The following is a 23,130-nucleotide window of genomic DNA, read 5'->3' as shown; positions in this document are numbered from 1 at the left end:
CAGAAACCTGGGTGGAAACTCCCAGATATGCTCTTAGTTAGTGCAAAATGACAAAAAATACACTGAACCCACAGACATTGCCAACATCCTGGCAGACAGGTTCAGTGCAAACTCCCAAATGAGCAAATGACTATCCCAACAGAGTGTAGCCTCCCTGACATCACAGATGCACAGGTGAGAGCTGCCCTCTCCAAAGCAAAAAACACAGCATCAATGGGACCGGACTATGTCCCGGGCTGCATTTTACATGAGCTCCAAGAAGAACTGAACCCTCACTTAAAATCACTGTTCAGTCTCAGCCTTACAGCAGGATATGTACCCAAATAATGGCGTACTGCAACAGTGGTCCCACTCCATAAAAGTGGTGCCACAACGGAAACTATCGCCCTATAAGCCTAACTAGCGTGGTCTGCAAAGCTATGGAGCATATCATCATGGAACTCATAAACAAAGACATTGGTAACCTCCAAACACTGGATCCTACCCAATTCGGCTTTAAGGGCAGATCTTTCCTCTTGAACCTGGTCAATTTCTTTGAAACGGTCACAAAGGCCATAGACGAAGGGAAGGCAGACCACACAGCCTACCTTGACCTTGCAAAAGCCTTCGACACAATACCCCACTCCGGCATCATAAATAAGCTCACCAGCTTAAATATCAACCCCTGTGTCACAAGATGGGTTGCAAACTGGCTTAGGGATAGAACCCACATGGTCAGAATTGCAGGTGCCATGTCTGACTCTAAACCAGTTACAAGTGGCGTCCCACAAGGCTCAGTCCTGGGACCTCTCTTGTTCGGTATATATTTATCTGAGGTACAGGCTAACACAGGAGGACTATGGCTGACAAAGTTTGCAGATGACTGCAAACTGGGGGCCATAATCGACTCGCCGGCTGACACAAGCATCCTCCAAAAAGGTCTCATAGAAACGGATAACTGGTGCCAGTGCCATGGCCTAAAGCTAAATGTCAAAAAGTGCATAGTCATCCCCTGTGGGAAAAACAAAGTGCCCACAAATTACCACATAGGTGGTAATCCATTAAGTACGGAAGAAGTAATTGGGGATTTGGGGACCCAAGTAGATTGCAATCTCTCCTTTGACAATCACATTGCCAAAGTGGTTAGAAAGACATTCTATATAGCCCACCTTATCACGAAGGGGTTCACATCTAGATCAAGAGAGGTCATTGTGCCCCTCTACTCATCACTCATCAGGCCCTTAATTGAATACAATGCCCCATTTGGGATGTACCTTACCTGACACCTGCTACAACTAGAAAGACCCCAAAAGTACCTCACCAAGTGGATCAAGGGACTCTAACAGATGCCCTACGCAGTTAGGCTAAAGAAACTCCAGCTCTACTCAGTTGCTTATCGCCTACTCAGAGGCAATCTGTGCCTGACGTATAAAGCCATGTCCAACCCAGAATTAATGGACATGCTCCACCTCAAGAAATCCAAATCCATGAGAAATACACGCTCCAGTGACTTAAACCTCAGCACAGAAATAAATAGAACATGCTGGAGAGACAGATTCATATCCCAGAGGCTCCCCTCACTCTGGAACAAAATCCCAGTCTAAGTCAGACAGAGCCCCTCAATGACCCTCTTCAAAAAGAATCTTGATGCTTGGATGGGAGATCGTAAATTTACCCCTGGGATCTCTTCTTTGTCACTGCTAGACAGAGGCACGGTAAACTAACCTTAAATGAGCTATCTTCTGTGACCTACTATACAGAGGCACAGTCAACTAATCTAAGAAGGGTGGCGAAAGCCAAACACACTCTGGCTAGGCTTGTAAATGCCCTAGGGCAGATAGCCTAGTATCAACCTATGAACCAACCTAAGATATAAAATTGTTATCCTGGAAAACAGCTCTACTCCTTGCAATAACCTCAGCAAGGCGAGTCTCGGAGTTACAAGCACTCATGGCTGTGGAACCTTTTATCATTTTTCATCCAGACAGGGTGTCTCTGAGGACAAATCCTACTTTTATGCCTAAGGTGTGGTATCCAGTGTGGCCCTCAACCAAAAGATTCACTTGCCTACCTTTTATCCAAATCCACAGAACAAGGGTGAGAAAATTCTGCATTCTTTGGACATACACAGGCAGTTACGCTTCTATTTGGACAGAACTAAAGCTTTCCGAAAGACTTAGCAACTTTTAGTGTCATATGCTTCAGGATCACAAGGAAAGGCAATCTCAAAACAGACTATTTCTAAATGGATAGGCCATTGCATCCGTTTCTGCCATTCTCAACATGGCAAATCACTGCCTAAGGGCATTAGGCCTCATTCCACCAGAGCAGCAGCCTTCCTCAGAGGAGTACCAACCAAAGATATCTTAGAGGCTGCAACTTGGGAGTTCAGTGCACACTTTCACAATGCACTACCATTTACCTCTTTACTCTAAGTCCAGAGCAGGCTTTGCCAATGCAGTTCTACAGGGCCTCATAGCCTCTCCTAATCCTATTTAGCCCAGCCACCCATCCTCAGCTTTGGGATTCTACCCAAGAGTAATGACTGCAACAGTGAAACACGATGAACATAGTACAGTTGTGTACCTACCATAAATGTAGATGTTCGAGTGTATTCACTGTTACAGTCCAGGTTACCCACCCACCATCCCCCTTCTCTTTACTGGGACTTATCTGCACTTCTCTGTCCTATACAACCTATTTGGTGTATTTACTTGTAGATAAAGAAAATGTTATTTTTGTGCGCGCATTTTTATTGGCATATTTTTCAGCCTACCAATTTGGGGGCACCTGACATCTGGGGCAAGAAAAACTGAAGAAAATGACGTTGGCTGCATCTTTTATACCCTGGCGCACTGACGTCAGGGGAGAGGTGACGGCAACCGACGCCGGACCTAGACTTTGGAATTCTGGCCGACTGAGGGTGGCCTGCAAGCAGGATAACCCAAGAGTAATGACTGCAACACTGAATACACTCTAACATCTACATTTATGGTAGGTACACAACTGTACCTTCTAATTTGTACTTGGTCACAGTGGTGAAAAGGCAGTTGCATCAGGACTCTGAAGCATAACATTATTTCAGTCATACTGGGGGGGGGGGGTTGCTTTCAGGGTGCAGCCTTTTAAGAGTCCAGTGTGATGCAGGTAAGATTCCTTTTTTAACTTTATCTGTTCCACCACACGCACTCGCCTTTCTTTGCCTTCCTAAATTTTGGAATAGTATTTTAGTTTGCTTTAGATTGTTGTGCTAACAGTGTTTTGAGATCTAAAAATTAAGCAATAGACAAAGGTAGGCATAGGTGGAGAAGACAAGAGTGTAGATTAGAACACCGGAGCAACATTTAGGTGTTACGCTGAAGAACCGTTAGCAGTAAAGTACAGGAGAGGGTGATCGGTAAATGAATGCACAATAGTAGTAAAAAGCAAGATGGGAGGTGAGCAGTTCAGATTCATATTAGGATAAAGTATAACAGACCTGGTGTTTTTAGTAAGACAAATAATGGTGAAGAAGATGCAGATGGAGGAAGCAGGACATTCCTGGATTTGGATACTATTAATTAGTAGAATTGGTGCAAGCTGTGTACAGGGACATAATGACACAAAATACAAACGATATTCAGACTCACGAAAGGGGTCCCATTTGTTTGGGAGTGGGTGTGCGTTAGGACTCTGCTCCAAGCCCATTCCCCTGCTTACTGATGATGGGCTACATGAACAAGCAGGCTGGGGTGGGGGGTGATCAATAAAGATGCTAAATGTAAGAAATGCCTGTCTACAAACAGATTCCAAACAGGAACTTTAGCAAGTGATAGGGGACTGGAATGCAAAACTGAAGGCAAACAGGATGACACTCAGTACAGACAAAACAGTAGATTCTGAAGCAAATGGGGAAGTAAAAAGCTCAAAATTGAAATAGAAGGGGAAAATAGTAGAACCTGTTAATAGTTGCAAGTATCAGTGAGGTGTGATTGAGTAGGTGGAAGTTTTGAATAAGGTCGTCAGAGCAGAGGCACTGCAGCCAACTGACAGTGTTGGGGTAGGGTGTGACTGAAGAGCACCAAAAAAGGTAGAAGAGTAATGTGTACAAAATATTTTTTTTAACTAGTGCTTCTGTGTGGTACAGCAACCTGGACAGTGAATGCAGAGTAGTTGTGGAAGGTTGTGGTGATAGCGATGAAGTGCCCAAGAAGGAAAAGATCCACACTGTGGGACAGATGAAAATATGAGGACATCGGAGCAGAAGCCAGAGAAGGTTGGAGAGAACAGGATGTCCTTCATGGATGCATCTGCAGTCATAACAAATGGGTTGTCCTGTCGTCAGGCAGCCCTTCGGTCGGCCGGATTCCAAAGTCTCGGTCCGGCTTCGGCTGATGTCGCACTTCACCCGACGTCATCTCTGCTGGTCTTCGGGTATAAAGGCATCAGCCGACGCCATTTTCCTCCGTCTTTCTTGCCGCGTGGCCAAGCAGAAGCTGTTCGCAAGTGCCGGTCGGTCAGATCCAGAGATTACTACTACGAATACTACCAAGACTTCTAAAAGCTAAGTACCCGTTGGGGACTCTTTCTTCCCTCAGCCGATGTCAGAAAAAGTCAATAACTGTTTAACTTGTGGGAAACAAATACCTCATAAAGATTTCCACTCTTACTGTTTGCCTTGCTTAGGCCCAGACCACGACGTAGCAGCCTGTTCGGCCTGTGCTTCCTTCAACCGACGAACGCTTAGGCGTCGGTTGGAGTTTGCTCAACAGTTTTTCGGCTCAGATTTTGCGTACATTATGCCGTCGGATCCTCCGACTACCCAAATTGTTAAAAAACGCAAAGAAAAAGACCGACACTCGCGGTCCGCGGTTTCGGCCGAAACCACGGTTAAGCAAGCCGCGAGTGTCTCTGTTTCGGCCGAAACCGAGAAAACTGGTCAATCTACAGCCGAATCCATGACTACTACTGAGGCTCCTGCTACCTTACCTGAACTAGCCTCAGAAATTTTGCCTACAACTGTGGTTCCTACAACCTGGACAGTGAATGCAGAGTAGTTGTGGAAGGTTGTGGTGATAGCGATGAAGTGCCCAAGAAGGAAAAGATCCACACTGTGGGACAGATGAAAATATGAGGACATCGGAGCAGAAGCCAGAGAAGGTTGGAGAGAACAGGTTATGGTGATATAGTTGCATGTACAGGAAAGTAGATTTAGATTCATAAGCTGCCCTCAAGCACTGTTGGTTAAATGACTTGCTCAAGGTCATAATGTAGGCAAAAAAGGGCTGCGGGAGTCAAACGCTATATAACAGAAGCTAAAGCTAACAGCCTTAAACGTCTGCACCAACTTCTAGACGAAGTTTGTGAGAGACAAGAAAAAGGCAAGAGGAGATGAGGCCATTCAGCTAAGAACTGAAGGAAATGCGGGCCAGCTTCGTCCCCACACCAAGACTATATTGTATTTGGACCTGGATATCTGCGTAGTACAAATGTTCCACTCTTTTAGAATTAAAGGGGGTTGTCACGTGAATTATTTGGGGATGGTCACATAATCGCTAACAAAAATCATCATGTGACAATCCCCTTTAATTGTAACGGAGTGGAACGTTTTTATTACACTGCTATCCAGGTCTGAATAATTTCGTCTTGGTGTGAGGACGAGGCTGGCCCGCATTTCCTGTGCTTACTTCATTTATGCGGGTGGCCACTGTGGTGCAGCGGTTAGCGTTGTTGCCTCACAGCAAGAGGGTCTCCGGTTCCATCCTCTGCTGGGATGCCTTCTGTGTGGAGTCTGCATGTCTTACCTGTGGTCGCGTGGGTTTGCGACCACATCCCAGAGATATGCTGTATGCGGATTGGACACTCTAAATTGGTCCTAGGTGTGAGTGTGTGCATGTGTGTGCCTTCCGTGGAAGGTTGGGCACCAGGCTGGCAACTCAACACTGTAAAACTCTACTGCCAATCAGGAACGGACAGGTGATCCGCTGTGGTGACCCCTAACCGGGGAAAAAGCCGAAAGAAGACTTCATTTATGCATGGCTGCACTTCCTAATTTGCTTGTTTGGTGCCATCCACCTAAGAGATGGTTTTTAGATTGAGTGAGAGAAGACCTGAGACAGGTGGGTGGGCATGCCTATCGAAGGAAGTAGTGGAAGGGTGCAGAATTGAGATAAGTGGAAACTGTTAATGTGATACTTGAAGCCCATTTTTAAAAGTGGAGAAAGGGGTTTGATTATAAAGCTTAGTAGCAAAATAGGACTGAATGTTATAAAGTTGTTGGAATATTGTAAAATGAGATCAGGGTAATCACTTAGGAGTATTGTATACCTTCCAGTAAAATAGCTCTGTAAACCACTTGGGGAATGTTTTATCTGTATTGTACGGAATTATATACTGGAATATTTATACTTGGCACGCACAGATCCACCAAGGAAGCTCAAAGACCTGTTTCAAATCATTACAACTTTTTTATTTTTTTAAATACGTAAACATTGGCTGTAGGAGATTTGCTCACATTGACTATGATATGAAACCCTGACCCCAGGTAAAAATGGAAAAAGAGACTTGAAGATGACGTTTGTATATTGTTTTGTCTTCATTAACTGGCTTTCAAATGAGCTACTGCCATCAAGCAATTGAAGCTAGTCTAGGGGTGATAACTTTGTTGACTCCTTGAAAGTAGTTTGAGTTCAGTTTTCCTGTTTAGCTGAAGAATGTCCTGCATCGACAGTAGCCTCTGCTAGAGAGCATTTGTCCAAGTATGCCTTTAAGCACCAGTGTCGGCAGATTCACTCAGTTTTCTCAGCAACATAATTGAAGTGTTCCGTATTGCTGTCAGCTGATAGTTTTACACCAGTGTGCTCATTACATTTCCCATCCTATCCAACTAGGTTAATGCTGTCACAGCTCTTTATTGAAGTGTAGATAAGAGTGCCAAAGCAAGGAAAGTAGCTGTTGTGAAAAATTGCAATTTAATGCTGGCCAAGCTCTAATATTTCTATCTGCATTTTGTATTTGTAGCTTGCTTTGGCCAGTTTCTATGAAGATGGTGGTGATGATGATGACATAGAAACCCTTCCACCACCAGCCTCTGACCCAAGACCTGCAGTTCCCAGGTGAGAAGTTACTCACTATTGACTGATTACAACAGTTTATGGACACATTTGAGAAAGGAAAACAAAACTGCAGCACTTTAAAGATGTTATAATTTAAAAAAATTATAGTGGATATAAAAGTGTACACACCCCTGTTAAATGCCAGGTTTTTGTGATATAAAAAAATGAGACCACAATAAATAATTTCAAAACTTTTCCCACCTTTAATGTGACCCATATCCTGTACAATTCAATTGAAAAATCTGTTGGGGGAAAAAATATAAAAAAAAGTACAATAAGCTGGTTGCATAAGTGTGCACACCCTTAAACTAATACTTTGTTGAAGCACCTTTTGATTTAATTACAGCATTCAGTCATCTTGGGTACATATCTGCCATCAATTAAAGAGACTCTGATTAACCCCAAATAAAGTTCAGCTGTCCTAGTAGAATTTTCCTGACATTTACTCAGTTGCCTGCTACAACAAAAGCCATGGTTTTCAGAGAGCTTACAAAGCATCAAAGGGATCTCATTGTTGAAGGGTATCAGTCAGGAGTAGGGTACAAATTGGATATACCAGGGAACACAGTGAAGACAGTCATCAAAAACTGGCGAAAATATGGGACAACAGTGACATTGCAAAGAACTGGACGTCCCTCCAAAATTAATGAAAAGACAAGACACGGAAACTGGTTTGGGAGGCTGCCAAGAGACCTACAGCAACACTGAAGGAGCTGCAGGAATTTCTGGCAAGTACTGGTTGTGTACTACATTATTTATGTATTTATTGTTCTTGATATTTGTTGACCGTGAAAATCATCTGGGCCCAATGACCCATTTTCAGTGGAGGCCTGGGGAGAAAAGCTCCATACAATCACTGAAATTTTTACATAACATCAGCTTAACTTTGAAAGTCAAGAAAGTTTTTACATAATACAAATTGAAGTAGATATACAAGACAAACTGAAGTAGATATGCAAGACAAATACATATTATAGAGATATACAATACAAGAAAATAAACCCAGTGTGTTAAATTTTTAGTAATTCTGTTTGTATATTCTCATAAGTAAGAATACTGTTTAATCAATTCTCTTTATTCAGCCACAGAAATAAAGCAAGAGAGACTGGTTACAAAGGTATTGTAAATTGCAACTATAGTAAGTTAGTAAAAGTATTTGTAGTGTATAGTGGCCAAGACATTTAAGGTGGTTTAATCATATGACTACAAGAAATGTGACAACAATCTCCCATATTCTCTGTATGTCTGGGCTATGGGTTAGGGTTACAAGACGGAAGCCTGTTCTTACACAGAAAACTATCCAGGCCTGGCTAAAATGTGCAAAACAATACATAGTCTCCCAAAAGCATGTGGGAAAATGTTAGGGTGGGATGAGACCAAGGTTAACATTTTTGGCCACAATTACAAAAGTTACATTGGCCCAAAAACAACACTTCACATCACCAAAAGAACACCATCTCCACGTATTGTGTACGGTTACATATACCAGTCACTTTTGGCCCAAAACCTTCAGGCGTCTGCTAAAAAACTGAAGATGAAGAGGAGTTTCACCTTTCAACACGACAATGACCCCAAGCATACATCCAAATCAACAAAAGAATGGCTTCACCAGAAGAAAATTAAACTTTTGGAATGACCCAGCCAGAACCTAGACCTAAATCCCAATAGAAAATCTGTGGGGTGACCTGAAAAGGGCTGTGCACAAGAGATGCCTTCGCAATCTGACAGATTTGGAGCGCTTTTACAAGGAAGAGTGGGCAAACATTGCCAGGTCAAGATGTACCATGCTGAAGTCTGAATGCTGTATAATTAATACTTTGCTGAAACACCTTTTGATTTAGTTTAAGGGTGTGCACACTTGCGCAACCAGCTTTATTGTACGTTTTTTATTTTTTATATTTTTTCCCCTAACAAATGTTTGTGTTTCAATTGAATTGTACAGGTTATAGGTCACATTAAAGGTAGGAAAAGTTTTGAAATGATTGTGTGGTCTCATATTTTTTTTTTTTTTTTTTTTTTATATCACAAAAACCTGGCATTTTAACAGGGATGTGTATACTTTTTTTTTTTTTTTTTTTTTATCCACTATATGTTGCTGTGTTAAACAATTGTACTGAAGATGTGAAAGTGTACAAACCGTTAACATTTTGAGATATTATACTCCAGATTAGTGTCTCAAATTTAAGTGACACAAGCAATGCAGTGCTTTTGACTCTATGCTCATTTTAGGAAGCTTTGTAGTTGTGCATACTAGATGAAATCAGTAGGCCTTTTATCTTCCGTCAGCATTCATGATGTTTCTGATTGACTACGTCTGTCTTTGAGCTGATGCAAATCAGGAAGTGCGTTATACGTTACCACATAGCTGTGCCCCTAGACTTCTAAACATAATTTAGATACAGAAAGGGAAGACAATTCATACCAAAAGAGGAGCAAATAACTTTGTTGTAATGCTCTGCAATATCCTTAATGACTGAGTTAGCATTTACATTTGCCCATGGGACCCTTTATTGACTTGTGTGTTACACACGCTGGCACAGCAGACTGCGTGTAATAAACATTGACATGATAGTGGGTTTGCTGTGACCAATACTGTGCACACAAGCATAACCATAATGGTAGAGCAGCTGTGTCCTGAGCTTGTCACCTCACCTTATTTCACTCTTTCATTTATTCCTTGACACTGAGTGTCTTTTTTGTGTTTTATTTTGTTTTTATTACCTTGCTGTGTCTTTTTTGTGTTTTATTTTGTTTTTATTACCTTGCTGTCTTTTTTGTGTTTTATTTTGTTTTTATTACCTTGCTGTTACTTCCATTGACATTGTATTCCATACAGATGCTTGAACACATTTTCCTTATTAGACAGGATTAATGTTGAAGGTATGTGTTCTTCCATTCAGTTGTAAAGTGCACTTTATAGCACCCTGAAAAAAAAGACATAATTCCATAATGTAGCCAAAGCATGCAGCAACCTCCACTCTTCCAACAATGAGTGCCTTTTCAGGTAGGCAATCCCATGGAAACCCTACCCATGTATCTTTGTAGCTTTTTTGCAAACCACCTTTTCCTCATTTATGGTATCTTCTGTGTTGAATATTTCTTATCTTCTGGTGATTACCTTCCTGCACAGTCATATCAGGCTTATCCCACCAAATCCAGGGCATTAGCCAAGACTGGACTAGCTGTTCAAGAGGAGAAGGTCAACACCTGCACCACACCACTTGGAGCACCTAGCCCTCCAGAACACCCACTGTCACAGCTCTCACATAAAAACACAAACCAACACACCCACCTTCGCAGAGGCTCTCCAAAATTTACCCAAACACCAAAGACCTCCAAGACAGAAATGCACTCAACACACACAACACAGCACAGACCACAGGAGACACAGCTCACCTCCACAGTGTGCCTCTCAACCTAAGCCCATAAGGCTGAACACCTTGCCCAATACACTAATCATAGGCGACTCAATAGTGAAGCACACGGATGTCCCACTCACTAGGTTGAATAAGGAGCCGGTAACGGCTGTCTATCAGGTGCCAGAATCCGACACACAACACACGCACTCAGGTCACTCCACAACAGACTCTGTCATTGTCCATATGGGTGTGAATGGCCTGAGACTCGCCTGCCTGGACTACATGAAAAGAGGCATGGTGAAACTCTCAGATTATGTGGCCCTGAGCAGTATCCTGCTGTCACCCAGAATGATACCGCTACACAAACAAATGATTGACTTCAACAATTGGTTAAGTTTCTGGTGTCATTCTAAGGGGATCCAGTATCTGTCTGCTTGGGATGACATGATTGACGGACCTCGGTGCTGTGCCAGAAATGGTCTGCATATGTCACTCCTGTGTTTCAGGGTACTGGCTGAGGCTCTTGCCACCCCTCTAGTGCCTTTCTTAGGCGATGTTTCAGTGACAAAATTACCACTGTAACAGCTATAAACAAATGCAATCTAGGGGTCATGCTGCTCCACGCCAGATTTCTAAATCTCAAGATGCACTCGCTCGAAGCACTCCTTAAAATGGCGAGCATTGACATTTGTGCTGTAGCGGAGACCTAGTTTAAAGCACCCCTGCCCTACCAGGCTATAACTCATTCCACACCTTTCGGCCCTGAAACATGGACCGAAGCTCCAAAGGCGGTGGTATCTCCATATTCATAAAGGATATGCACACCTCCAGACTTGTAGCCCAGCATAATGCTTATGAGATACTTCAGGTACAACTAACAATTGGGTAAGATGGCGATCCAGGTCATAGCCTGCTATAGGTCCCCAGCCATGTCCCTAGACTCTCACTCCATGTTCCTAAGCACCCTGGAATCTGTCAAGGTCCCAACCCAACACTGTCTTTCTAGGAGACTTCAACTACCCCTCCATCAACTGGGGAAACTACTCAAGCAGCAATATACTAGCCCAACACTTTCTGGAATTCATAAATTCCAATGCCCCGGACCAGCTCATTCTGACCCCCACTAGAGGAAGCAACATCCTTGACCTGGTTATTACTAACCTGTACGGCCATAGCTCTGCATCAATAGTCAATCCCTCCCTGGTGAGATCCGACCATAAACTAATCACCATGGAAATCCACATCTCACCCCCCCCCCCCCTGCAAAGGTAACCACCTTGAAAAACCTCTCCAAAGTTGGATTTGTACTCAAAAACAGAGGTGGCTAACTTCACGGTACCCATGCCAATGGAAAATAGCTGCATGACTGCCAAAATCATACACCAATGCACTGTACGAACATGTACATAAATGCATGGAACTAGCCATACCCAACAGAGCCAAGATGCTCTCCTCCAAAAAAAAAAGAAAAAAAGTCAATCTGGTGGTCCCCTGCCATTAATAAACTCTACAACAGAAGGAAGAAACTGTTGCAGAAAAAGGTGAAGTCCCAAGACTGAAAAAACTCCCTTATTAGCCTCAACAAAAAGTTGAGATCCCTCATCAAAACTTCTAAAGCCAGCTATGAAGGCAGAATTGCGGCAGACACTAAAAACAATCGCAAAGACTTCTATAGCTAAATCAAGAACCTCCACAGCAATACCCAGATTTGCTCGGAGTTACTGCACAGTGGTATTTCCTGTACTGAGCCAACAGATAGCCAGCATACTGGCTGACAGATTCAGTGCCAGCTTTACCCCTCTCTCCCCCCTAAAGGACCAGTCACAGTGAGGAAGAATGCCAGGCACCCAGCATTACTGCAGCATAGGTTAAAGCTGCATTGTCCAAGGCCAAGAATACAGCTTCCATGGGACCTGATAAATATCCCTTGTTGTGTTCTGCATGAACTACAAAGTGAACTGGCACCACATCTGTGTGCCCTGTACAGTCACAGCCTCACCTCAGGCTTTGTCCCTACCGAATGGTACACTGCTACAGTCATCCCTCTCCATAAAAGGGGGAGCGACTACAGACCCTGGGAATTATTGCCCTGTTAGCCTGATGAGTCTGATATGTTAAGCTGTGGAGCGCATCATCATGGATCTGATTAACAAAGATATAGGAAATCTCCAAACTCTAGACCCCACGCAATTTGGCTTTGTGAAAGGGAGATCATGCCTGCTCGACCTGGTTGACCTCTTTGAATCAGTCACCAGGGCTGTGGATGCAGATTAAGGCAGTGAATACAGCCTACCTCAATCAGGCCAAGGCCTTTGATACCATTCCTCACTCAGGAATTATTGATACTCACCAAACTAGGCTTCAACCCCTATATCATTAGGTGGGTTGCAAAATGGATCACAGAACACACAGTGTGAAAGTAGCGGACTCCCAAGTCAGACTGCCTACCAGTCACGAGTGTAGTCCCACAGGGACCGGTCCTGGGTCCTCTCCTTTTCGGCATCTACTTCTCAGAAGTTCAGGCCAACACAAAGGGACTCTACCTGACCAAGTTCGCAGACGACTGCAAACTGGGAGCCATTATTAACTCCCCAAGTGATGCAGACATCCTACAGAAAGGCATCACTGAGGTCAATGACTGGTGTCAAAACCTTGGCCTTAAGTTTAATGCCAAAAAATGCATCTTCATCCCCTTTGGTAAAAACGTAGTTCCCACTAATTGCCACATCGATGGGAGTCCACTGAAGGCATTATAAGAGACCTGGGGACGCAGGTTGACAGCAACCTCTCCTTTGACCACCACATTGCCACTGTGGTCAGGAAGTCGTATGTGCCACATCTCATTACCAAGGGTTTTGCATCCAGGAACAAAGAGGTCATAATCTCTCTGTGCTCTTCCCTCATTAGACCAGTCATAAGTGTAATGCCCCGTTTGGCATGTACCTCACTAGACACCTGCAGCAGCTGGAGAGACCACAGATGTACCTCACTAAGAGGTTCCTAGGCATTAAACACATGTCCTACATGGACAGACTCAAGACTCCAGCTGTTCTGTGTCTCATATCACCTACTTAGAGGCCATCTCTGCTTGACTTGCAAAGCCATGTCTGACCCAGCTCTGGTCGAAATGCTACATCTAAAGAAATCCCAATCCCTCTGCACCACACGCTCCAGAGACCTCAACTTCATTACGACAATCAACAGAACGTGCTGAAGGGACAGGTTCCTCACCCTGAGACTGCCCATGCACTGGAATAAACTTCCCATACATGTCAAGCAAAGCACCTCACTATCCGTCTTCAAGAGAAATCTTGATGAGTGGATGGGTAATAAAAAGTTCACCCTGGGGATCACTCCAGTGGCTGTACTTGATGGAGGTACTGGGAACCAATGTTGGGCGGCACAATGCCAGTGCACTTCTATGGGCTAGGCTTGTAAAGACTCCAGGGCCGTTAGCCTAGTACACACCTATGAACCTATGTATGTGGAATACACACACACACACACACACACGCACACGCACACTCACTCCGTGTCACATGGGTTGTAGAGGATACCATGGAACCTGCTATGGTGTGTCATCCTGTGAAAGCTCAAGTACTTTTCTTCACATACCTAACAAACCCCAGCTTTTACAAGCCAGGCTGCTTGCAGTGCCGATTTAAGGTGGTTTTACCACACTGTCCTTGCCCATGCTGCCTCTTGAGGACTGTGTGTACAGTGGATTTCCTTAAAGGGCAGTCCATGTCCCGGAGTCTGGGGGAAGGTGCTCTCCCAGTGGAGTTTTCATTCCCTACTCTTGAGATGGGCATGTCTCTGTTACACTCTCATGTCCACCTCCTTTAGCTGATGTAGCCAACCCCAAGTTGTCTAGTGAAACCTTTGTTAGCATCTCTGGGCTCTTTCTGTATCTGCCCTGGAGCCAGATTCTTCTCTTCGCTTGTGTGTGCTCCAGAACTGCACAGAGTATTCTAAATCTGGTCTTAATTCCTGTTCGGCAGAGTGGCATCCACACAGGAGTCTCTCTTGAGTCTGACCCTCTGTTAATGCATCTTAGCATTTTTGATACCTTAGCAACTTTTCAGTTGCAAAGCTTGATATACAGTAGGGAGCTGTCCGCACTTAAAAATCTGGGTACATGACATCTTCGAAGTTTCCTTCCGTTTCATAAGTCACATTTGGATTGTCCTTTCCAAAGAGAATAACCCTGCAGCTGTGTCCTGGCTTAAAAATCTGGGTACATGACATCTTCAAAGTTTCCTTCTGTTTCATAAGTCACATTTGGATTGTCCTTTCCAAAGAGAATAACCCTGCAGCTGTGTCTTGGCTGTCGTCTTTCAAAACACCTTTCCCTGCATCTTAATCCCATTGCAGAGCAAATGCAGCTGTCTGTAATAACCCTTCCTACCTTTTTGAAATCTGCAAACAGACGTGTTCTGTTCTATAAATTTGTCATATTGTTGGACATGTATACTGCAAATAGTATTGATTTCAGTGACACTGTAATTGTTACTGCAGTGACGCTGTAATTGTTACTGCAGTATCATGAAACTCCATGCCCTTTGCGTGTCACCCTCTGTTTCCGGTTTGTCAACATCTACTCACTGACTTTGTTTCCCCATTGAATTGGACATGTGTGGCCCCATACTTGCTGCTGAAATTGGGGAGCCCTGCATCCACTAGATTGAATTATTCAGTCCAAGAACAACATAATTCTGATAGGATCTTTTGGTGTTTAATTACCACAGTTAAATCAGTAAATTAAATTCAAGAAAATGTATGTAATTTTATTACTATTAACTTATATGTACCTATTAAAATGGGAACTCTGTTAACCTGCAAAAATTGTGTAACTGTAACTCTCACTTGTATGTTAAGTACTTTATCCCAAACATATCTTTATTTTGTACATATTTGTTACTATCAATCGATGTAAACTATACTCTGTGACCAATGGTATATCTTGTCTACTTGCACTGTCTCTTAAGGCTGCTATTTGTAATCTCATTTTCTGTTTAACTACTCTCTGAAATATTTGTTCTTTCGATTTTTCTGTGTGGAGCTTTTCTCCCTGGGCCTCCGCTGAAAAAGGACATGTTGTCTAGTGGGACTATCCCTGCAAACAAATGTAAAACAAAAATAAATAAATAAAACCCAGATTAAAAGCCCTGTCCCTCTGTTTAGCTTCATGCAGACTCCTCAGAGGTGACCTCTGCCTGGCATACAAAGCAATCTCAGACCCCACCTTGATGGGACTGCTGCATATCCACAAGTCAAGCTCCACTGGAGTAACCTGCAGGCGCGACCTGAACCTGGTCTGTGACATCAGTAGGACTTGTTGGCGGGACGGATTTGCGTCCCAGAGACTCTCCCATCTGTGGAATAGACTCCCTCTCCACGTCAAGCAAAGTTCCTCAGTATTCCTTTTTAAGCGCAACCTGGATAATTGGATATGGAAACAGGACAATATATCCCGAGGATTCCACCTGTGTTCCTGTTGGACAGGAGCTTTGGGTGCTGAATTGTCTAAACATGGGCTTAAACGTTTGGCTAGGCTTATAAGGGCCTCAGTGCCAATAGCCTAGTAACTTCCTATGGTTGTTTTGTCATTGTCTGCTTCTGTCTGTTTTTTGTTTTTGGTGTGTGTTGTGTGTACCAGATTTGTTTGACTGGGTTTAGTCAAAAAACCTCTTCACAAGAGATCCTGGGGAAAAATTTCGGCATATTACAAGCACTTTTAAACAGATACATGTACCCCTGTATCTTAAAAAGACACTCATCTTGGGATGGGTGTTTCCTCTGTTTACGATATCTGTACTTAAGGCCATCTGTAGAGAACCCAATTTGTTTGTTCAGAAGGATCAAGTGTCCCCTTTGGAGTAACACGCATTCCATTCTGAAACTGAGGCTCGGCTCTGTTGAACACAATCTAGTTATCTCCCTGTTTTCTTTCCAGAAGTAGAATCTGGTGGAGGGAGAGCCCTCCCTTAAGGAGGCTGTCTGCCCAGAGCCATAGAGGCCTGTCCAACATGTGCTTCCTGCTTTAAGAGTACAGAATGCAACAGAAGTGCCAGTCATTGGAGGATAACATTAGTCACACTGTTATGTGCAGCACACACTTGAGCTTGCAGACCCCCTACCATAGTTTCTGTAACATCTACATTGTAAAAGGAAGCATAACATTTCACTTGAACAGCTATAGACTTTTTCTAAGAGAGAGCTTTTTTGAGCCCAAACTGCTCAATATCCGTTATTCTCAGCACAGATTCTACCAGGAAAAATGAGAATTTGTATAAATGAGATGCATGCATAGATAAGGGGCTTAATCCCCCATTATGGCTGAAAAATTATACTGTTGCCTCACCTGTCTAAAGTTGTAGACTTAGTGAGGTGGCAGGAAAGTGAGAGAAACTTTGCTGTCGGGATCCAGAGAGGTGGCAGGAAGGTGAGAGAAACTTTGCTGATGGGGACCAGTAGTGGTCTCCTGGAGGAGTCTGGACTATGATGTTTAGCCATTAAGTCATTCAAGTCTCTGGTGGGATGTCTGTATTTGGTATCACCATTATTGGGGACCCTAGTAGCAGAGGTAGGGTTCCTGTAAGCTTCCAAGATAACATCTTTAATGGCTGCTGCAACTGAGAATGACCAGGGTAAAGAACTACCTTCTCCTAAGTACATATAGGGTAAGAAGTTGGTAACAAAATATGCTAGAGCTTCTGAGCCATAAGGAATTTTCAAACAAGATGCCATCTAAGAAGAGACAGAAGGAACAAAACTGCTTCTTATCCTTGTCCTGCTTAATGACCTTCTCACTTAAGGTATTCCAGAGACAGCCCCCCACTCCCATCTTCTAAAATAGGCAAACGAGCGTGTTAATAAGTGCATTCCAGGAATGCAGCAGCCAGTAGTGCACTCTCCCTTCTGATGTGGCATATACTGTGCCAGTATTTCACCAAAGTCCCATACCTATGAAAACTTGACCATGAATCAAGCTGTATACTGTTGTCAAACCTGGGCCACAGACCCTGGGGATGATTCACCTGAAGGCTTCTCCTCCTGTCCCTACATCTACCAAGGCCAGTCTTTCCCAGTTGAAAAGACTTGCCCTTTGTGCTCCTAGTCTGGGACTGTATAACTGGAGACTTACTCCCTGATATCAAGGTGGGTGGATTGAGGTCTAAGGTAATTGATAAGTGGCTGGGTAATGCATACACACCTGCTGATTAAATCCCTGTCAGAGTGGGAGTCAGGACATACCTTTATCAGGCCTCTGGTCTTCCTATGTCATTATAAATAGGAGCAAGGTCAAATCACTGAGAAATGTTCATCCCAACAAGTACTGTGGAAAGCCCTTACTCTGGTGCAGGCCCTTGGGAAATGTGGACTGACTTCTATGAGGGGTAGGCCTTGACCACTCCTCCAAATGAAGTCTCCATTTGAATTCCCTGTGCGTATTGAGAAGGGACCCTTATAGCAGTCCTGTGTAAGGCCTGTGTAGGTCTTCTTTCTGTTAAGTCTTGCAGAATTTGTATGAGTTTTCATGTGTCACAAAAGAACTTGAAAGAAGAACTGGGTCTGCAGATTTAGCAGTTCTAATGAAGGAAAGGAATGAGACCAGACTGCAGGCAATACAAAAGGTGTCGGCCACTAAAAGGTTAAATTATTTATGAAGTTAAATACATGCCAGGGCATAACATATTTTTTAAGAGCGTGGCCATCCCTCAGTACAGAACCTCTGAAAAATGCATTGTGATTTGTGGAAGGGGAAAAAAAACGCAGAAAACATTCAGTGCATTCTTGATGGATGGGAAGTTGCTCATGTAAGCTACAGATTTTGTTGATCAGTATTAAGAAGAGTAGTGCCTTCCATGCCAATTTGTCACTGCTTCTATCTTTGGGCTGGTTGCTGTTGGTCCCATTTTAGACTCCTTACTCAAATTCGTCTTTCTTTTTTGTGGGAATTGTGAACTCAGGCTGAGTAGCACAATTGTGAAAGCAAAGCTTTGGTTGTCCACTTGCCTGAATCCCCTATCAGCTGCTCCTTTTTATAGTAAGTCCATAGTGATGGCCGAGAAAGTATGCAGTATTGCATAACAGCAATATCAGGTTTTTGTCATAACTTCTGTTTTTGTGTAGACCTGTGTGCGTCTTGGTCCCCTTAGTCGTCCTAGACCATCCGAGTTGGGAACTGCTGGTGATAGGCTTACTGTGTGTTTGCCCGATTGCCCTGAAGGCTTAGCTGTGTAAAATTCTCTCATTCTACTCTTGTAAAAGGCAATGTGCACAAGCTTGGGTTACTTGTGCCTTGTATATAAACAAACCACTCAATTTTAAAATACTGTAGGAAACTATCCATATTCTCCCACTGTTCATAGCTGCTCAAAGAGCTGCCAGTTTATGCAGAGGGCAGCACCACTTCAGGTCATCTACTTTCATATGCTTGTTTAACCTCGTAACTTAGTACGTTATAAGAGATCTGTGAACACAGGTTGACGGCAACCTCTCTTTTGACCACCACATTGCCACTGTGGTCAGAAAGTCCTGTGTGGCACATCTCATTACTAAGGGTTTTGTATCCAGGAAGAAAGAGGTCATAGTCCCTCTCTACTATTCTTTCATTAAGCCAATCATCTAGTACAATGCCTCATTTGGCATGTACCTCACTGAACACCTTTAACAACTGGAGAGGCCGCAAAAGTACCTCACAAAGAGGATCCTAGGCCTTAAATATTTGTCCTATATGGACAGACTCAAAAAAAAAAAAAAAAACCCCTCCCAACTATTCTCTGTCTCATATCGCCTACTGAGAGGCGATCTCTGCTTGACTTACAAAGCCATGTCTGGCCCAGCTCTGTTACAAATGCTACATCAAAAAAAATCCTAATCCCTCAGCACCACACGGTCCAGAGACCTTAGCCTCATTACCACAATCAACAGAACATGTTGGAAGGACAGGTTCATAACCCAGAGACTGCCCATGCTATGGAGTATACTTGTCATACATGTCAAACAGAGCACCTCACTGGCCCTCTTCAAGAAAAATCTTGAGTGGATGGAAATAGAAACATCACCCCAGGGATCACTGCAGTGGCTTTACTCGACAGAGGCACTGGGGACTAAGGTTAGGTGGCACGATGCCAGGGTAATCCTATGGGCTAGGCTTGTAAAGACTCCAGGGCCGTTAGTCTAGTGCACTTTAACCTTAACTGTTATTATCTTGTACGTGTTTGTGTTAATTTCTTTTCTTTTTATATTCTGGAAATTGTTATACTTTGTAGCTTTCCTTTTTTGGAGCTTTTCTTCTTGGACTAACCTGGTCAACAAATGTCAGATAAATAGTAAAAGTGTGTGTCTGTGTCTGTGAAATAGTCTAGGTCTACTTCAGTAAACCAAAGTTTCACTTGAGCCAAACATAAATGAGGGTGATTAACGACAGAAAAGAAGCAGTCCTTTTATATAAGGTATAGAAGCTGGCAGTGACTCACACAAATCCCATTATATGTCAGTGGATTGGGAATTCATTTACTTCCTTATGTCTGGAATGAGTCCTATTCAAAGCATTTTGAAAAGAGGGTTGAGGAAGAACAAGATCACATTGTACATCAAGCCCCATTGGTAGTCATGCTGTGGAAAACAGGCACAGGCTAAAATTACAAATAAAGCACTTTACTGTGATTTTGAGGTATATAGGTCAGGAAACAGAGTGAAAAAAAAAACAGATTTTGCTTTAGTTCTAGGGTGGAGTTTTCCTTTTTAATATTAGATTTCTCTTTTGTTAGATTTTTACACCACTGCTGTAATGTTTTTGCATGACTGTTATTGTATTCATACTCTTCATTTGTACTGCAAACTACTGCTGTTACTTTACTTTGTACTCTCTCTTCCTTGGTTAAGCCTGAAAATGTTCCACCTGTATCAGTTGTCCACGCCGGTTAACAAATGGAAAATAAAAATAACTTCTCAGGCTACTGTGCCAGTCTCTTCTTCAGATATATTGAGCTCTGCTTCTTAGTTGATCTTTGAAGTGTTTTCTCTGATTGTGCATTCATAACTGACAGGCTTGTTACTCGTGTGTCTAGACTGAATGGTTTTATGGCTATGAAGTTCGTTTGTGCTTTTTTTGTTTTTGATTTTTGTTTCTTTGTGTTTTTGCTTATGTTTATATTTCTTTTTTTTTTCTTTTTTTTTTTAATTTTTTTGTGTATTTCGTGGTTTGGTTTGTGGTTTTTATTTTGTTTATGCAAACGAAACAAAGCCAAAAAAAAAAAAACAAAGCAATAAAACAAAAAACAGGATTGGTTGTTGGTTTTATTGTCTGTTTTATTTTATTTTTATATTTTCTTTTTTTTTTCTTTGTTTTGTTTTTTGTTTGTGGTTTTATGTTTTTGTCTTTTTTTGTTTTATGTTTTTGTCTTTTTTTTGTTTTATGTTTTTGTTTTATGTTTTTGTCTGTTTTTATTTTAGTTTTTTATTTTTGTTTTGTCTGTTTTATTTTGTTTGCAAACAAAAGAAACAAAAACTAAAACAAAACAATAAAACGAAGCAAACATAAAACAAAGCAAACAAAAACAAATGACAAACAAAACAAAGCAAGCAAACTAATCAAAAAATGAACCAAACAAAAAAGCAAAGTAAACAAAGCAAATTAAACAAAAAGCAAACCTAAAACAAAGCAAATAAAAAGCAAACAAAACAAAAAAATAAAGCAAACTAAAAGTAAGCAATTATGAAACAAAGCAAACAAAAAAAAAAGCAAAACAAAAAAAGCAAGCTAAACGAAGCAAACAAAAAGCAAAGCAAACTAAAACAAAAAGCAAACTTTTTTTGGCTTTTCCTGGTTAGGGGTCACCACAGCGGATCACCTGACTGCTCATGATTGGCAGTGGAGTTTTTACAGTGTCGAGTTGCCAGCCCAGTTCTCAACCTCCCAAGGAAGGGGCGCACACGCAGTCACGCCTAGGGCCAATTTAGAGTATCCGATCCACCTACAGCATGTCTTTGGGATGTGAGAGGAAATCCACGTGACCACTGGGAGGGCATGCAGACTCTGCACAGGCACCCCAGCCGAGGATCGAACCAGAGAACCTCTTGCTGTGAGGCAGCAACGCTAACCGCTGCACCACCGCAACCACCCTACAAACAAAAAATCAAACTAAACCACTTTTTTTTTTTGTGGGGGGGGGGGGTTTGTGTTTTTTTTTCATATTTTATTTTATTTTGTCTTTTTATTTTGTTTGCAAACAAAAAAAGCAAATGACAAACAAAATAAACTAAAAGCAATAAAAATAAAACAAAGCAAAACAATAAAATGAAGCAAGCAAAAAGCAAACATAAAACAAAGCAAGCAAAGCAAAAAAAAGACATAAAACAAAGCAAATAAAACAGAAAAAAAAACAAGCAAAAGCAGACAAAATTAAACAAAAACAAGAAACAAAAAAAACAGCAAACCTAAAATAAAACAAACAAAATGAAGTAAAAGAAAGCAAGCTAAAGAAAGCAAACAAAAGCAAACTAAAACAAAAAGTGAACAAAGCAAACATAAGCAAACATAAAACAAAGCAAAACGCAAACCTAAAATAAAGCAAACGTAAAACTAAGCAAACCATAACAAGCAAACATAAAACAATTGAAAACAAAGAAAAAAAAATTAAAAACAAAGCAAACTAAAACAAAAAGCAAACTTTTTTTTGGCTTTTCCTGGTTAGGGGTCACCACAGCGGATCACCTGACTGCTCATGATTGGCAGTGGAGTTTTTACAGTGTCGAGTTGCCAGCCCGGTTCTCAACCTCCCAAGGAAGGGGCGCACACGCAGTCACGCCTAGGGCCAATTTAGAGTATCCGATCCACCTACAGCATGTCTTTGGGATGTGAGAGGAAATCCACGTGACCACTGGGAGGGCATGCAGACTCTGCACAGGCACCCCAGCCGAGGATCGAACCAGAGAACCTCTTGCTGTGAGGCAGCAACGCTAACCGCTGCACCACCGCAACCACCCTACAAACAAAAAATCAAACTAAACCACTTTTTTTTTTTTTTTTTTTTTTTTGTGGGGGGGGGTTTGTGTTTTTTTTTCATATTTTATTTTATTTTGTCTTTTTATTTTGTTTGCAAACAAAAAAAGCAAATGACAAAATAAACTAAAAGCAATAAAAATAAAACAAAGCAAAACAATAAAATGAAGCAAGCAAAAAGCAAACATAAAACAAAGCAAGCAAAGCAAAAAAAAGACATAAAACAAAGCAAATAAAACAGAAAAAAAAGCAAGCAAAAGCAGACAAAATTAAACAAAAACAAGAAACAAAAAAACAGCAAACCTAAAATAAAACAAACAAAATGAAGTAAAAGAAAGCAAGCTAAAGAAAGCAAACAAAAGCAAACTAAAACAAAAAGTGAACAAAGCAAACTTAAGCAAACATAAAACAAAGCAAAACGCAAACCTAAAATAAAGCAAACGTAAAACTAAGCAAACCATAACAAGCAAACATAAAACAATTGAAAACAAAGAAAAAAAAAATTAAAAACAAAGGAAACTAAAACAAAAAGCAAACCTAAAACATAGGAAGCAAAACAATAAAAAAGCAAAGTAAACAAAAAAAGCAAATTAAGCAAATAAAGAAGCAACAAAGTCAAGCAAAGCAGCAAGCAAAATAGCAAAGTCAAACAATGCTGCTCCCTCCCATGCATTGACTCATCGCT

The 23,130-nt window shown here is 42.0% G+C and overlaps 1 protein-coding gene across 1 annotated transcript in view; it reads left to right on the top strand.

Annotated features, from left to right (window-relative positions):
- Window positions 1-23,130, top strand: part of NSFL1C (NSFL1 cofactor) — a 565,621-nt gene that overhangs the window by 37,360 nt on the left and 505,131 nt on the right. Inside the window, exon 2 of the mRNA XM_044090438.1 lies at window positions 6,979-7,073. Coding sequence (XP_043946373.1) covers window positions 6,979-7,073 — 95 coding nt within the window. The remainder of the gene's footprint in view (window positions 1-6,978; window positions 7,074-23,130) is intronic.

The sequence above is a fragment of the Protopterus annectens genome, chromosome 12.part0 (assembly GCF_019279795.1).
Source record: "Protopterus annectens isolate FY-2018-M chromosome 12.part0, PAN1.0, whole genome shotgun sequence".
Taxonomy (NCBI): Eukaryota; Metazoa; Chordata; order Ceratodontiformes; family Protopteridae; genus Protopterus; species Protopterus annectens.
Note: the sequence above shows the minus strand (reverse complement) of the source record. Positions and strands in the feature narration are given on the sequence as shown.